The sequence below is a fragment of the Suncus etruscus genome, chromosome 8 (genome assembly GCF_024139225.1).
Source record: "Suncus etruscus isolate mSunEtr1 chromosome 8, mSunEtr1.pri.cur, whole genome shotgun sequence".
Lineage (NCBI taxonomy): Eukaryota > Metazoa > Chordata > Mammalia > Eulipotyphla > Soricidae > Suncus > Suncus etruscus.
In genome coordinates this window covers 3,606,741-3,623,231 of record NC_064855.1, presented here as the reverse complement: position 1 = coordinate 3,623,231, position 16,491 = coordinate 3,606,741, and the positions used below count along the sequence as shown (strand labels likewise).

The 16,491-nt window shown below is 44.0% G+C and overlaps 1 protein-coding gene across 1 annotated transcript in view; it reads right to left on the bottom strand.

Moving 5' to 3' along the window:
* The window catches only part of MRE11 (MRE11 homolog, double strand break repair nuclease), a 37,704-nt gene that overhangs the window by 4,600 nt on the left and 16,613 nt on the right, over window positions 1–16,491 (bottom strand). The window contains exons 11-18 of the mRNA XM_049778554.1: window positions 14,743–14,869; window positions 11,441–11,541; window positions 10,067–10,240; window positions 8,308–8,370; window positions 7,149–7,365; window positions 6,465–6,548; window positions 3,852–3,910; window positions 2,993–3,057 (exon numbers count right to left, since the gene is read on the bottom strand). Coding sequence (XP_049634511.1) covers window positions 2,993–3,057; window positions 3,852–3,910; window positions 6,465–6,548; window positions 7,149–7,365; window positions 8,308–8,370; window positions 10,067–10,240; window positions 11,441–11,541; window positions 14,743–14,869 — 890 coding nt within the window. The remainder of the gene's footprint in view (window positions 1–2,992; window positions 3,058–3,851; window positions 3,911–6,464; window positions 6,549–7,148; window positions 7,366–8,307; window positions 8,371–10,066; window positions 10,241–11,440; window positions 11,542–14,742; window positions 14,870–16,491) is intronic.

The window sequence follows — 16,491 nt, the reverse complement described above, 5'->3', positions numbered from 1 at the left end:
TGATGATGCCAACGTAAGAATTCTGTACAGGCAGAGAGATTCTACAGCCCTTCCCGTCACAAATGAGTGATGCTGGAAACAAATTCTGAGACTTAACTCAATTTCGTTGGTGCTTTCATTCCAAAGCACCACCACCAAGTACTGAGAAGATACTTTTCAGATGCTAACAGCTGAACATTTCGGCAAACCTTCCTAGGCGCCAACTACCTCATTCCTCACCCCAAAATGAGAAACGAGCTGCCTCGCAGTCCACAGAAGCAAGCACTTCTCATTCCTGCCCAGGCCACTGTTGGCTCTGGCAACCCTACACTCCCTGTGTGTCTCTCCTAACTCCTGCTGCTTTTCTCCTCCAGCTGAAAGCCCAGGACTGGGCCCAACATTGTTCCAGGTCATCTCTCAAGGTGATATTCCAGTGCATTCCAGATTAGCTGCCTGCTACTGAAGAAGAGATTTAGAAATCCTTCTAAACCCACCATCTGAGCTCTGGGCTCAGACGCATTTGCCTATGACCTCCCTTAAGAAGCACTTCACGGGGCCGGGAAGGTGGCGCTAGAGGTAAGGTGTCTGCCTTGCAAGCGCTAGCATAGGACGGACCGCGGTTCGATCCCCCGGCGTCCCATAGGGTTCCCCCAAGCCAGGGGCGATTTCTGAGCTCATCGCCAGGAGTAACCCCTGAGCGTCAAACGGGTGTGGCCCAAAAACCAAAGAAAAAAGAAGAAGCACTTCACGGGCTCTCAAACTTTCCAAGTCCACAGCAGAACATTGGTTACATACCTGCTGCACTGCGCAAAGAAGCTTCTCTCCTCTGAGGAGAGAGAGATCTGCTACTGTCTCAATGGTTCAAGCACAAGCCCACATTACCCCCCACTCCTCAGATTCCAGCCTAACTTCCGCCATGTCTCTTCAATGAGATGGTACCGCCACCCTCCCAGGCTTGCCCCTATGCTGAAGCGTAAAAGTCCAGGGACTGAAGAGATAGCACCACAGGTAGGGTGTTGGCCTTACCCTCAGCCAACCCAGATTCAGCACCCCGTATGACCCACAGCCAGCCATAAATAATCCCTGAATGCAGAGCTAGGAGTAAGCCCAGAGCCTCGCCAGTTGTGGACCCCAAATGAACAAATAAACAAGAGTAAAAAAAAAGTAAAAAAAGAGTAAAAATCCTTGCTCTGCTCAGTTTTCTGTTTCATGGTATACAATCTGCCTCTCTTCTCCATTCTCTCTCAAACCTCTCCTTCCCCTCCAGACCAGGACCTGGTTAATGGAAGCAGAAAGTTTGTTTCTTTTCAAGAGACAGGGATAAGCTTGTCTCGTGGCATTCTGCAAGGCTTGGAGTAACTGGTTCGTTATTCAGAATAGTTCTTTATGTGTGCTTGGCCCTTCTGGGTAGGAAGTACCTCTAGACTGGCCCCCTACCTGGTTCTCCACCAATGGGGCTGGTCCTACTTTTCTCCATAAAGACCTCGGGTCAGGGAGATTTCTTCCAGTTTCGGCCCCACAGCTAGCCTGTCTACCTGCCGGTACCCTTTGCCTACTTGCAGATAGCTTGTGCTCAAAGTTCCTGAACTTGTTTTATCTCCCTAACCAGGTGTGAATTATCTCCTATGTTGGCATTGCTTACTGACCCGCACTCCCCCAATTCCCCTGGGTTGGGGCATGAGGCTACCTCTCCGCAGTGCAATTTCACGTAATATGTGATCTCACTGAATGAGCACAAGTCACTTCTCTGCCACATTTACACGGATGCCTTCTTAGTCCCTGTGATCAAGGTGTCACTAACATGTGCATTCCTCTTTCTGTTTAACTGAACCAAGAAGTCAAAAATTCTAACTTTCCTAAATTCCACAGCCTTACCTTTACATCACATAGTTTCCCAGTGGGTGACTATCATACCCAAGAAACATTTACTCTCCAAAATCTTACCATGAATGACTTCCCAAATATGATGAATGCCAAGCAAGAATAAATAAGATATTACTGTCTGCCACTGTCTACTGATCCAAGGGATCCATCCCAATCTTCCAAACCCCAGGTACATCTCTCCTTGGAGAAGGCTGGCTCTTCTACAGAAGCCCTTTCTCCCCACTCCTTTTCTGAGGGCTAATTTAAGACCACTCAGTCCATCTATGGTTTCACATGAAATGATGGGCTGACTGAATCATCCTTTAATGGACTGAAATGTGTTAATTTGTCTTTCCCAGGACAATGTACGTGGCAAGAAAGCAGTAAATCTATTAAAGTCCTCATAGAGCATAGAATGTTCCTGATAGAATGTTCATGGAAAATAATTGCAGAACAGTTAATTCTTTTTGAAATTAAGAGATTTGTATTGATCAAGCTTTGGTTAAACAAAAAGCTAACAGAAAAGGGTCACTAAGTCAAATCAAGTCTTTGAGTAATGGGCAAGAGGACAGGCAAAATGGCAAAAAGGACAGGAAGATCGGCTAAGTACCTAAAGGACAGGAGACAGGAATCTTGCCTCAAGGCATGGTAGAGTACCTTGTGTTCTTTTTGTTTGTTTGTTTTGTTTTTGGGCCACATTCAGTTACACTTAGGGGTTGCTCCTGGCTAAGTGCTCAGAAATTGCTCCTAGCATGGGGGACCATATGGGACGCCAGGGGATCGAACTGTGGTCCTTCCTAGGCTAGCGTGGGAAAGACAGACGTCTTATCCCTTGTGCCACAGCTCCGGCCCCCCTTGTGAACTTCTATTATATTAAAAATATTATAGTAATAATAAAAAGCTGAAGTCAGTTATTAACAGAATCCAAAATGTTCTTCTTTTAACTAGGAGAAAAACAGGAAGATTAGGGAAATCTTCAGTGACGACAATGTTTGCCATATCAACTCTACAATGCAGTCCTAGGTCTAATTTATTCATCTGAATATAATTTGCTCAGCACAAGAAGATGTTTAGGAAGAATTCAGCATGATTTTACATCCCTCTCTCCCGCCGCCCAGATCTTTCTTGTAGCTGAAGTCAATGTCCATACCTCTGATCTGTTTTTGAAGTGGTAGGAAAAATATCTTCCTCATCTGACTCATCTTCTTCAATAACCTGTGAGGAAAGAAAACACCAAATAGTGTTACTTGGCATGTCTGGAATGGAACAGCTAAATAAAAAGGAACTGAGTGACTGACTCTTAGAGCTGGGTTTGTTTTGTGTGTACATTCAAAAACATCTAACAGGAAGGATAAGAAACCAGGCAGGATTGAACTACAGAAAAAATCTGGAAAGAGAAATTTTCCATAAAAGTAAGTGGTCAATGAATCACCTACTCAAGACATTAGGCAAAGTAAAATCTCAGGCCAGAGAGGCGCTCAGGAGGCAGAGTGAAGGGCTGGGATGCCCAGGTTCAATCCCATGGCATGGCATATGTTCTCTCTGAGGTAGTCAGAAGTGATGTCAGTGCTTGGGCACCACTGAATATGGCTCAACATAAAAACAAATGAAAATGGTACCAATGGTCAGGAAGCAGTCTCAAAGAACCAGAATATGTGTTTGCACTTGGGAGCCCTGCATTCAATCCTAAGCAAGGCTAGGCACATGCCATGGATGCTGCTGACAGTGGCCACAAGGGGGACCTAGGTGCAGGACCCAAGCAAGCAACAATGTCTTACAGGATTTTTTCATTTAGGAGTATATTTCTAATCATGTGATCCTCTCCACCTTTTTAAGGAAAAACAAACAAAAAACAATTCTAGGCGCCCTCAATCTAGAAAATCATTGCTGTTTGCTCCAGCTTTAATGGTCCATACCTTTTCTTCTTCTACTGGATACATGAAAAAATCAACAATTCATAATGAAGGACGCACAAGTTATTAAAACAACTATAAACCCTTTTTACTTACCTCTGAATAATTCTTAGAGGCAACATTTCGGGAGGGTTGTTGTCTTGTAGACCTAAAGGCTACAGGCAAAAGAGAGAAAACACCCATGTTATTCTTTTTTTTTTTTTTTTTTTTTTTGGTTTTTGGGTCACACCCGGCAGCGCTCAGGGGTTACTCCTGGCTCTACGCTCAGGAATCGCTCCTGGCAGGCTCAGAGGACCATATGGGATGCCAGGATTCGAACCACCATCCTTCTGCATGCAAGGCAAACGCTCTACCTCCATGCTATCTCTCCGGTCCTACCCATGTTATTCTTTTTTGTTTTTTGGGCCACACCTGTTTGATGCTCAGGGGTTACTCCTCGCTAAGTGCTCAAAAATCGCCCCTGGCTTGGGGGGGACCATATGGAACGCTGGGGGATCGAACCGCGGTCCTTCCTTGGCTAGCGCTTGCATGGCAAACACCTTACCTCTAGCACCACCTTACCGGCCCCGACCCACCCATGTTATTCTTAATTATCTTAGAAAAACTGCACATATATATATTGGGATTTTTGGGCCACACCCGTCTGACGCTCAGGGGTTACTCCTGGCTATGCACCCAGAAATTGCCCCTGGCTTGGGAGGGCCATATGGGATGGGGTGTGTGTGTGTGTGTGTGTGTGTGTGTGTGTGTGTGTGTGTGTGTCTGTGTGTGTGTCTGTGTGTGTGTGTGTGTGAAACCATGGTCCGTCCTAGGCTAGCATTAGTAAGGCAGACGCTTTACCTCTAGCGCCAACTCTCCAGGCCCGTACATTTATATTTTAAGTTTTTTGGTTTTGGAGGTCATACCTGACAGTGATCACAGCTTACTCCTGGTGAGTCTGGCAACCATAGGAAATACTGGGACTAAAATCTGGGTCAGTGGTGTGCAAGGCAAGCGCCCAACCCACTGAACTATCTTTCTAGCCCTAACACTTTTAGATTTTAGAAACAAGATGCTTGTTTCTTACCTCCAGCAGACAGTACAGGATGATAAAATATCAACTATGAACATTGACAGAAACCAAGAATGTGCTCTGTTATGAAGCAGTTCAGTACTAGGAGTGGGGGCTCGAGTTTCTGAGCTAGACTCATGGGGACTTTGCTAGTGAGGGGACCAAGATAAAGGGCCTTGGCTTCTTTCAATCTGTTCCTTCACCTAGAAGTGGAGTCAATGTGATGATTCAGACAGAAACTCCCTGAAAGGAGCAAAAGAGGCCGCCAGTATAAACTGCTTTGGTAGGTAGCATGTATTCAAATGAATGTGCCACTGAGTGGCAGGGGTAGCTGTGGCCCCCGTGGAAATGCAATCCAAAGGAATCACCTTCTATTCAGTCTTCAGCCCCTCAGACTGCCCAGAGAAGAACCCTGGCTATCACTACTCTTGTTTACAATGCCAAGTTTAGTGTTTGTCTCTCCATAAAACTCCAGGACTCTAACTATCTCTAGACCTAAGGGTATATAGATACCAACCTCTAGTAGTGACCAAAACTACCTAGGTGGGAGCTGGATATTACAGCAGACAGAGTGCTTGCCTTGCATGCAACTGGCCCAGGTTCCATCCCTGAGCAGCCCATCCAGTCCAAGCACCATTAGGAGTAATTCCTGAGTTCAAAACTAAGAATAACTCTTGAGCAGCACCAGGTGTGGCTCCAAGGCCAAAGAAACAACAACAAATAAACAAAACCCATCAAAGAGAGGCTGGGAACCACCTACAGGAGTCTAACGTGCTATGTTCAGTAAGAAAATGCTGAGTTCCATTACTAACTGCTACTTGGCACAGTCATACACGTAAGCAGGAATCCTGAGTGTTGCAATCTAAACACTTGACCTCATACACAGCATATATTCTAAGGGATCTAATTTGAATGCTAGGTGGGAAAAATTCATACTATCAAAATAGTTTAAATTCATTTATGTTATTATTAAAGTTATTTAAAAATCGGTCACCTTGTTTTGAGGACAGTGTCTAGATCAGAACAGAGACACAAAATGAACTCAGGTACCATCTTTCCAGATTATTTCCAGAACCTATCACTGCTCTAACACGGCTCACATGACACACTGACAGCTGAGAAGCACCACAGCCTGAGGGCAGGAAGGGTCACAATGAAGCAGCTCCTGCTCTGTGACCCACTGTCTCATTTCTCTATGCCTTAGTGATCTGTCTACAAGGTAAGTAATCATTCTTGTGTGTCTGAAAGGAAGGAATCACATAAAATAAACTGGAAGAATCCTCTCCTTCAACAGCTCTGATGAACAACAAAGATCTATTCCATGACCCTATGATCCTTTCTGTTCCCAGTAATAGCAATGGAAAACAATGAAGTCACGGGGCCGAAGAGATAGCACAGTGGTAAGGCATTTGCCTTAGATGCAGAAGGACGGTGGTTCAAATCTCAGCATTCCATATGGTCCCCTGAGCCTGCCAGGAGTGATTTCTAAGCGTAGAGCCAGGAGTAACCCCTGAGCGCTGCCAGGTGTGACCCCCCCCAAAAACAAAACAAAACAAAACAAAACAAAAAACAGTGAAGTCACAAGAGAGAATCTCTTTGGGCTTCCTGGACTGGAGCTTAAATACAATGGCCAGTTCACCATTCGCACATCTACTTACCATCTATGATAGACATATTCCTGGAGGTTGATACTGTAGTCTTTGAACCTCTGTTTCGACTGGAAGTCTCCAGACCAGTCCCTGCTGTTAGAACAACGAAGTCAATATAGAATTGTACCAACAGCAAAAGCTTTCTCTAAAAATGTCAGTAACTGGGCCAGAGAGATAGTAGACACTTGCTTTGTATGCAGACAACCTGCGTTCAATTCCTGGCACCCCCATATGGTCTTGTGAGCCCTATCAGGAGTAACTCTTGAGTGTGGAGTCAGAAGTAAATCCTAAGCACCTCCAATAAGGTCCCCAAAAACAATAATTTTTAATAATAATAATATAATATAATGCAATGTAATATGATACAACACAATATAATAAAATAAAATAAAATATAATATAATATAGACATCACCAGTAATGAGGGTTGGGGAGAGGAGCCAAAGGGCTTGAGTATATGCTTTGCATGTGAGAACCCCAGGTTCATGGTTCCCCAAACATAGCTAGAAGCAATATACAGGCACAGGATAGCAAGAAAGGAGCAAATAAAAGTAACACCAACATGAAACGTGAACAAAGCCATGCCAGAGCTAGATAGAACTTTAGAAAAGTGCACGGTTCGTTCTGACACAGGAGACAGTTTCCTGTCGCCCACACAGGAACCAAACTGCATGTGTATGAGGGAGTGCTCACCCCGTCTGCCTCTCTGGGACCCTCCTCTAGTTGAGGAGTTCTGCGCTCTTCCTCCTCTCCGACCCCGTCCCCGGCCTCGGGTCCCTGCTCCTGGCACATCATTGTCAGAGTCATCAGCCATCTGCTCAGCCAGGTCTAGACTCAGGAGGTCCTCGGCAGTGAAGGCAGAATCATGATCCTCTGACTGGGACCGGAGTGCTCTGGCTCTCGTCATGGCCTATAGAGATGACAGGGTGAAGCACATGTCACCATCTGATCATGCAGGAAAACACTGTTTGACTAGTTAGGCTAAAAGTGGAAAGATGGACCAATCTCACCAATAATTCAATGCCTAGAGTTTAACAGACCATTAGGCAGGTGATGCCTAATGACCTTCTAATGACCAAGGACCTTCTGAAAAAAGCTTACACAAGAATGATGAAATGACATTGACAACTGGGATTATGGCAAGTATGCCTAACTCAATACTACCTTTTTTGTTTTGTTTTGTTTTGTTTTGGGTTACACCCAGCAGCGCTCAGGGGTTACTCCTGGCTTTATACTCAGAAATCGCTCCTGGCAGGCTCAGGGGACCATATGGGATGCCGGGATTCAAACTACCGTCCTACCCACTGTGCTATCTCTCCAGTCCCAGAAATACAGATATTTTTTTGTTTTTTTGTTTTTTGGGGCCACACCCATTTGATGCCAGGGGTTACTCCTGGCTAAGAGCTCAGAAATTGCCCCTGGCTTGGGGTACCATATGGGACGCTGGGGGGATCGAACCGCAGTCCTCTAGTACCACCTCTCTGGCCCCTCAATGCCACCCTTTTAATACATAATTCTCTGCTCTTAATCCAGCCAAAAATGTGTTGGAGGTCAAATTCCTACAGTAATAACAAGTCTGTCTCCCTACATTGCTTCTCTACATGGTTTCTTTTTTTTTTTTTCCCCCAAAATCAATCAGCTCAGTAAGGTAAGATTTGCTTCTTGTAGTGGTAAAGAACAAATTAGCAAGAAGAGTGAACAGAACTGAAACAAGTCAAAAGCAGTTATCAGCCAAGACCTCTTCAGTTGGACCCAAGCAACAATGGTCTGAGGTCCAGTGACTCTGGACTAAACCTACTATTGTTCTAAGTAAGGGGAAGGATGAGCACAGGAGCCACAACAGGATAGTTACCTCTCGAACTTCGTCATCTTCTTCATCAGAATTTTTTTGTCTGCTTTCTCTGAAACGACGGACCTGGATTATAAGAGAGTAAACTACATGTGTCACTCCCTTCTGCTAAGCAAATAATCTTAAATGGGCTACAATTGATAAACAATGCATCAGCAAAGTTTTAAAGATCCCACATTCAAACTTCCACTCTTTTTTTTGTTTTGTTTTGTTTTTGGGTCACACCCCGCAGCGCTCAGGGGTTATTCCTGGCTCTGTGCTCAGAAATCACCCCTGGCAGGCTTGGGGGACCATATGGGATGCTGGGATTCGAACCACCATCTGTCCTGTGTTGGTTGTGTGCAAGGCAAAAGCCTTACCGCTGTGCTATCGCTTGGGCCCCAAAACTTCCACTCTTTAAAAAAAAAGAAAATTTTATTACCCCAATTTAAATTGAGGTCATATCGATAGCATAGCAGACAGAATATTTCCTGGAATGCAGCCAACCAGGGTTTGAGTTCCTGACAGCAAACTCATGTCAGATTTCCGTCCTAGAAAAGACAGTAATTCTGTAGTTTTAAAGTCATCAAGTTCGAGGAAATCTGTTTTCAACTGCAATTGGAAACTCATACAAATAATCCATCTGAGCCCAGAGAAGAAAGAATTCCTGAATCCAAAGCCAGGAATAACCTAGGAATAAGCCCTTAGCACTTCCAGGTATGGTCCAAAAGTAAAACAAAACAGTTCTAAGTCAAAGTTCTGAAAAACTTTCTCAGACAGTATAGGAAAAACTTCTAATATCCTGTGAATTGCTTTATTAAAATAGTTAAAAAACAAAGACTCACTTTTGAGAGGTGGGAATTGTTTGTTTTGGGGCAATATCCGGCAGTGCTCAGAGATTACTCCTGGTGGGCTCAGAGGACAATATGGATGTGGTGTCAGGAACTGCTCAGACAGTTCTCTTCTAGGGCCCCCCTAGGTGCTTCAGACCATCAGGGCCACTGAAGAAATGCTGTGTTAGAACAGTAGGGCTTTCTTTTTCTTGGGGGTTGAGGTGGGAGAGTGAGGGGAGGAGGGGACACACCAAACAAAGCCCAGGGTCCACCCCTGACTCTGTGCTCAGGGAGCCATATGTGCTGCCAAGATGCAAACTACCACGGGCCATAATCATAAGCATAATCAAAAGCAATTATAACCTCTGTACTCTCTCTTTGGCCCACGAGTTTCAACTCATTCCCATTTTATAAAGGGTTGATCCAGGTTATCAATTTTTGTGGTCCAGGCCATACAGACACTCGGAGTCACCTGGACACCTGGGTGGAGAAAGTCATGGCTCGGTGTTCTAGTCCTACAAATTTTGGATAGTCAAATCTAAGGACCTTTATCTCCATGATTCTTTCGTACTTTTTACTCCTGGAGAAGTTATTTCTAGATAAAATTTAAACCCATCTTAATTTCTACTCTTCACAGCTTAGAAAATTAGAGATACATAAAAAAGTGTTTCTCTAAAGTTCGTTTACAGCAAGCAGTTTTCAGATATCTAGAGAAGATCCTAGCTATGGGAAACAAGCTGCCCTTTACTGGAAAGCAACCGCACTAGGACTCTTTTCAGACACTTGCTACAGCTACAAGCTCCGATGCAACATCATTCTATGATCTCAATATTCCAGATGAGAAGTGAAATAAATCAAGAGTTAAAATACTGACTTACGAAAAAGAAAAAGGAGTCACTCTTTAAGAACTTAGACTATTACAGATTTACCAACTCCATTGAATTACTCACCTCTTCGTCAATTTTATCTTCAAGGGCATCAATATGACGTTCTTTAAGAAATCGCTGCGTTTTTTCCAATTGGTATTTCACTAATTCCTCTATAGCATCTTTTTCTTCCTTGTCCACAAACTCCTGCACAGCTTCACCCATTCCCCTTTCTGTCAGCAGCGAGAGCTGCACATTCTGGAGGAGAGGCACAAAGTCACTGTAGGCTGAAAGTCCCTCAAAGCAACAGTGTATGCACAAGGGAAATCACAGAAGGATGCTACCCTTTAGCTAGTGACTGAGAGAAACACCAAAGGATGTTAGCTTCATATTTGGGCCTCCTAATTAATATTTTGGCCAGAAAAGGCAAAATAAACACTGGAAATGAAGAACCAATGAGAATCTAGGGTAAGGCACTGGCCTTGTATATGATAATCCTGGCTTGATCCCAGCATTACATATGCTCATATGCCCCCTGAGTACCACCATGAATGATCTTCTGCGACTGATCCTTGATTACCAAAGACCCCCCCCCCCAATAAAATAAAGCCCCTAGAAAGGAGAAAAGAATACAGGAGAACAGAAGCAGTAGCTGAAGCCCATCTGGCAGGCAGTTCTGGATAGTGTCCACACTCTGGCCCCAAAGCCTGGGATTGCACTAATGGGCCAGGAGAAATAAGGTTATCAACGGAATGAAGATTGCTAATCAGCTTGCCATAAAAGCACAGATAACCAGGGACAATCTAGCCAAATGGGCTCAGTATAGTCACAAGCTCTTTAAAAATGGAACAGGGAGGAAAAGGGAAACCTAAGTGGGGAAAATGTGCAAGCAGACAACACTGCTGTTGTTTAATAGGAAGGGGGCCATGAGCCAGGAAATGTGGGTGTCTCCAGATAAAGAAAAGATCAAGGACTTTCCCCCTGGAGACTCTCAGTAGAGCAGTTCTTGCTCTGAGTATAGCAGACTCATGTCAGATTTCTGTCCTAGAAAAGACAGTAAATCTGTAGTTTTTAAAATCACCAAGTTCGAGAAAATTTGTTTTCAACTACAACAGGAAACTCACACACATGATTAGTCTTTGAGAAGCGTAAGTTCATGACAGTAAGTGTAGCTTCACTTACTGTCCCTGTACCAACATGGAAAATTTCTGCAATCCTATCCAGGTGCATTAAAACCAAACCCTGACTAACACAGCAGGCATAAAATGAAGGCTACAGGATCAACAGGACCCACAAGGATGATACCAAAGACCAAAGACTACCCTTGCTCTCGATGTGCCTCTAAATGAAATGTCCTTTTGATCATACACTCTCCTGGGCTCCTTCTGTTCAGACTGTAAGCCATCATAATACATTCCAATCTGCTATTCAGAATGGGCACTGCAACAAAGATTTTACCTTCTCCGCAGTCTGAAAATACTGTTTCACAAGGTCTTCGACTCTAAGAGTTGTTCCTTCGGAAGGTTTAGTGATGAACTTTCCCAGATTGATTTCTTCTCCTAGACAAGAAAACCCCAGGAAAGAACAGCAGCATTCATTAGACTGCTCAAGTTGTCCGGCCCTGTACTCAGTGGAGTGATCAAAGTGTGTCAACAGCTTGCTTTAACCTGGTCAAGTCTGAGGCAAAAAATGGGATTTCTATTCAGAGCCAGCATTTACCCCCAAAGATTCATCTCTTGCAATTATACCCAAAGGGCACTTCAAAAAAGTAAATTTTTTTTGTTTTTTTTTTTTTTGCTTTTTGGGCCACACCCTGTGATGCCCAGGGTTACTCCTGGCGCTGTGCCCCAAAAGCGCTTCTGGCTTGGGAGACCATATGGGACGCCGGGGATCAAACCAAGGTCCGTCCTGGGTCAGCCGTATGCAAGGCAAACACCCTACCACTGCACCACTGCTCCAGCCCCTAAATAACTATTTTATGCAAAGAAAAAAGTATATACATGGTCTATATATGGAGTCCAAGCAAAGTGGGGAAGATCAAGCACTTGTTTCTAAATATGCTTAAGAAAGTGTCATTGGGGTGGCGCTAGAGGTAAGGTGCCTGCCTTGCCTGGGATGGACCGAGGTTCGATCCCCCGGCATCGCATATGGTCCCCCAAGACAGGAGGGACTTCTGAGCGCATAGCCAGGAGTAACCCTTGAGCGTCACCGGGTGTGGCCCAAACACCAAAAAAAAAAAAAAAAAAAAAAAGTGTCATTAGTTCTAATAAAATTGAAAATAAGTTACCAGAAAGATCAAACTACAGGTCATAACTTATTTTAATGTTTAGTCTTCCTAAATCACCATAAACTCTAAAACTGAAATAAATAATGCAAAAAAAAAGTAAGAAAAATAAATCTCTAATGTGTGCTGCTAACTTGGTCACTGTTTATTTAATAAAATTACCACTGTAGAAAAAGCCTTCCATTTCATCATTGATAGTACAGACTGAAAAATTATTGCTATTTGGGCCCGGAGAGATAGCACAGCGGCATTTGCCTTGCAAGCAGCCAATCTAGGACCAAAGGTAGTGGTTAGAATCCCGGTGTCCCATATGGTCCTCCGTGCCTGCCAGGAGCTATTTCTGAGCAGACAGCCAGGAGTAACCCCTGAGCATCACCGGGTGTGACCCAAACCCCCCCCCCAAAAGAAAAATTATTGCTATATAAGAGACTTAATTATACTAACTCTGAATTTTTGTCATATAGGAGAGGCCAGAAATCGTCCAGCAGGGAAAGTATTTACCTTGCATACAATTGATCGTTTAATTCCCAGGACCCTGATCCCCTTTTAAGGTTAAAGGTTGAGATTAACTGAATGTGGCCCATAAAGCAAAAGAACACTCCTGCCCAAGAAATCAGCATACTAAAATATTATTGAATATCACTCCCATAAAAAGGGGTTTGACCCTGTTAAAAGTGAAGAAACCTTTCAGAAACTCCTATATTTAACTGAGAGCAGTAGCCCGGGGTGAGAAGCTGAAGGATGGCTGGTGTTGGTCGGTGTGGTTGCAGTTGATATCGGCAGTTGTGTTGATGGTTGTTGGTTGCTGGCTGGATTTTTCAAATGGCTTTGCTGTAAAGACCCTGGCCTACTTCCTGTCTGTTTTGCCCTATTAGACCTATTCTGAGAAAAAAAAAAAAAACCTTGACTGGTCAGAGTAGTACCTGCACGGCAGCAAGAGAGAGGCGAATTCTTTAAAATTGGTTCTCAAAGGGCCAGACCAATAGCACAACACTTTGTTTGCCTTGCACGTGGCTAACACAGGACAGACCCTGGTTTGCACCCCAGCATCCAATATGGTCCCCCGAGCCTGCCAGGAGCAACTTCTGAGGACAGAGCCAGGAGTAACCTCTGAGCCCAGTGGGTGTGACCCAAAAACAAAAACAAAAAAAAGAAGTGTATAAAATTGGCTCTTGGAACAAGTGAGCTATGATGTTCTAGCTGCTTCAGATAAAGACACTGTGATTATGGGGGATAACATCTTCATGTCTCAAGGCCCTAGTCCACTGTCCTTTAAATGTTTGTTCATATCCTGGTTATCTGACAACAGAATAATGTTCAATATACAGGGAATGTTAGTTTATGAGCAGATGGGGTTGATACTCTGCTGGAATGTTTATAGTAAATTCATGTTAACAAAGGACAACAAAATCATTCTTGATTTGCTGAATAACGTTACCCCAGTAGCTCTTCTCAGACCCACCCCTCCAAGAAAAGACCAGGCCAAACCACATAACAAAAGCCACTCTCACAGAATACACCTCCTCTTATACCGTCTGAATTAAATCTCTCAGAGAATGTTACTCAGAATTCCGCAGACACAGTACCAACACAGGGGAGAGTTTACCCAGTTGAAACCAGAGCCAGTTCTCAAGCCAAAGCGAAACCAGAAAATACAGTTAGCATGACCAGTGGCAACCCAGAAAGGCCCACACCTCCCAGGCATGTCTTGAACTCTAGCACAGAGTATATATTCAAACTCGGAGTCTGAGGACACGGTCTAAAATAGGATGAGATCAGAAACTACCATATCTGAGCCTTGTGAACTGTCTTTGTGTCAAAGGCTAAAAATTAATATTTTGTACAGCTTTAAGAAAGCTTCTGCTACTGAAGGGCCCACTTCTCCTTATTGTACAGAATATCTCTTAGGATGGACTAATAATGCACTTTGGACCCCATAAGATTTCCAGATTGTGACCAAAATACGCCTGAGCACCTCAGAATATTTACAATGGAGAATGTGGTTCAGCGATGAGGCCAAAGCCAAATTACACAACTGCCAATATCAACCACAACCACAACACAACCACACCAACCAACACCAAACGTTCTCCAGTTTGGATTCTTTTTGTTTGTTTGTTTCTGGTTTTTGGGTCACATCTGGCAGTGCTCAGGAGTTACTCCTGGCTCTACGCTCAGAAATCACTCCTGGCAGGCTCAGGGGACCATATGGGATGCCAGGATTCGAACCACCATTCTTCTGCATGCAAGGCAAAATCTCTCTGGTCCCTCCAGTTTGTATTCTTATGCCCCATCTGGGCTGCTGTGTCTCAGTTAGATACAGAAGTCTCTAACTGAAAGGTTTCTTCACTTTTAAGAGTCAAACCCCATTTTGGGGAATGATAGCAAGGAAATATGGTTCAATATTATATGCAAATTTTACCAATAAATAGATTATGTAAGACCATATTTAGCTTATAAAGGTAACGAAGCTTACCCATCTTTTCCTTCTGTTCTTTATGCCTGAAAAAATGGACAATATCTTTCGGGTTAGCTACTCGATCCACAAATTTCTGGCTAAAACGAAGGACACTGAAAGGCTCAAAACCTCCGCTATAGTCCACCTGGAAACAGAATAAGAAATCAGTCAGTTTGGCGCTCCTATTAACTTAAATTTATTTTATGATTTATCCCATAGCTTATGGTGTCATTTCTTCTGAAAAAAGTAAACTTACAGATTATCTTTTGGTTTTTATTTTGTTTTGTTGGTTTTTGGGCCACACCCGGTCATGCTCAGGGTTAATTCCTGGCTCTGCACTCAGAAATTACTCCTGACAGGCTTGGAAAACCATATGGGATGCCAGGGATCAAAACCAAGTCGGTCGGGGGCCGGGCGGTGGCGCTGGAGGTAAGGTGCCTGCCTTGCCTGTGCTAGCCTAGGACGGACCGGACGGACCGCGGTTCGATCCCCCGGTGTCCCATATGGTCCCCCAAGAAGCCAGGAGCAACTTCTGAGCGCATAGCCAGGAGTAACCCCTGAGCGTCACAGGGTGTGGCCCAAAAACCAAAAACCAAGTCGGTCAAATGCTAGGCAAATGCCCTCCCCACTGTGCTATTGCTCCAGTCTCCAAAAAAAAGTAAAGGTACAGAGAGAGGTTTTTATAAGTTTATGCAATAACAATTTCTTTCATGGACTTAAGACGCAGTAAGAATTCCCAAAGAGGAATGAGCACATCATCCCCATGAAAAGATCAACACTTCTTTAGTTACTAAGAATAAGTGGGATACAAGCAGAATCTCTAAAAAAAAAAAAAAAATAAATAAATAAATAAATAAATATATATATATATATATATATATATATATATATATATATATATATATATATATATATACCCTTCTAAACTTAAAGAGTTAGCTGCATCTTAGACAGCTTTCGCACAAGACAGGGTAGATGCTGAGCCAGAGTGGAGGACAGAATCCATCTGAGCTTCAGAAGGCAGAAGACTACCTTCAGAAACAGCAAAGATAGGGGCCAGAGCAATAGCACAGCAGTAGGGTGTTTGCCTTGCACATGGCTAACCCAGGACGAACTCGGGTTCGATCCGTGGCATTGCACATGGTCCCCCAAGCCAGAAGCAATTTCTGAGCGCATAGCCAGGAATAACTCTTGAGCATCACCAGGTGTGCCTCCCCAAAAGAAAACAACAGCAAGTATAAAGAATTCGAGGGGAAGTGTCTGGCACCACATGGTCCCCCAAGAGCTGCCAACAGGTAAGATACAGATGGTAAACATGGCTCTTTGAGCCTGATCAATGAGAATTTGACTCCCTTAGAGCAGAAAACTGTGAAGGCTCGGTCTCCCCCAAACTCTTCAGACAGCTTAAGAACACTCCTTCCTAACACAGGGCAAGGTCATGAGTTTGGAGCTGAGGTGAGGTTTTAGTCTACATCTGAACCATCAGAGGCCACAATGGTGTGAGCATTGGTTCCATGCTACAGTAATTCAACTTGAAAATGAGCCTGGAAAGACGAACACATCAAGAGGGTGGAATGGAAGGGAAGTACATGCGAAGCTGGAGGTACAAAGACACATGAGCTCTGAGGGCTTCCTGAAGAGGGAAGCCCTTCCAGTCTTGAGAAGATGCTATGGAATGAGGTAAAGTGCTTCCAACAGTGCAGACCAGCAGGGAAAGAGGGCAGATTCCAGACCATACAACAGAGCCCCAGGTACGCTAGCAGTAAA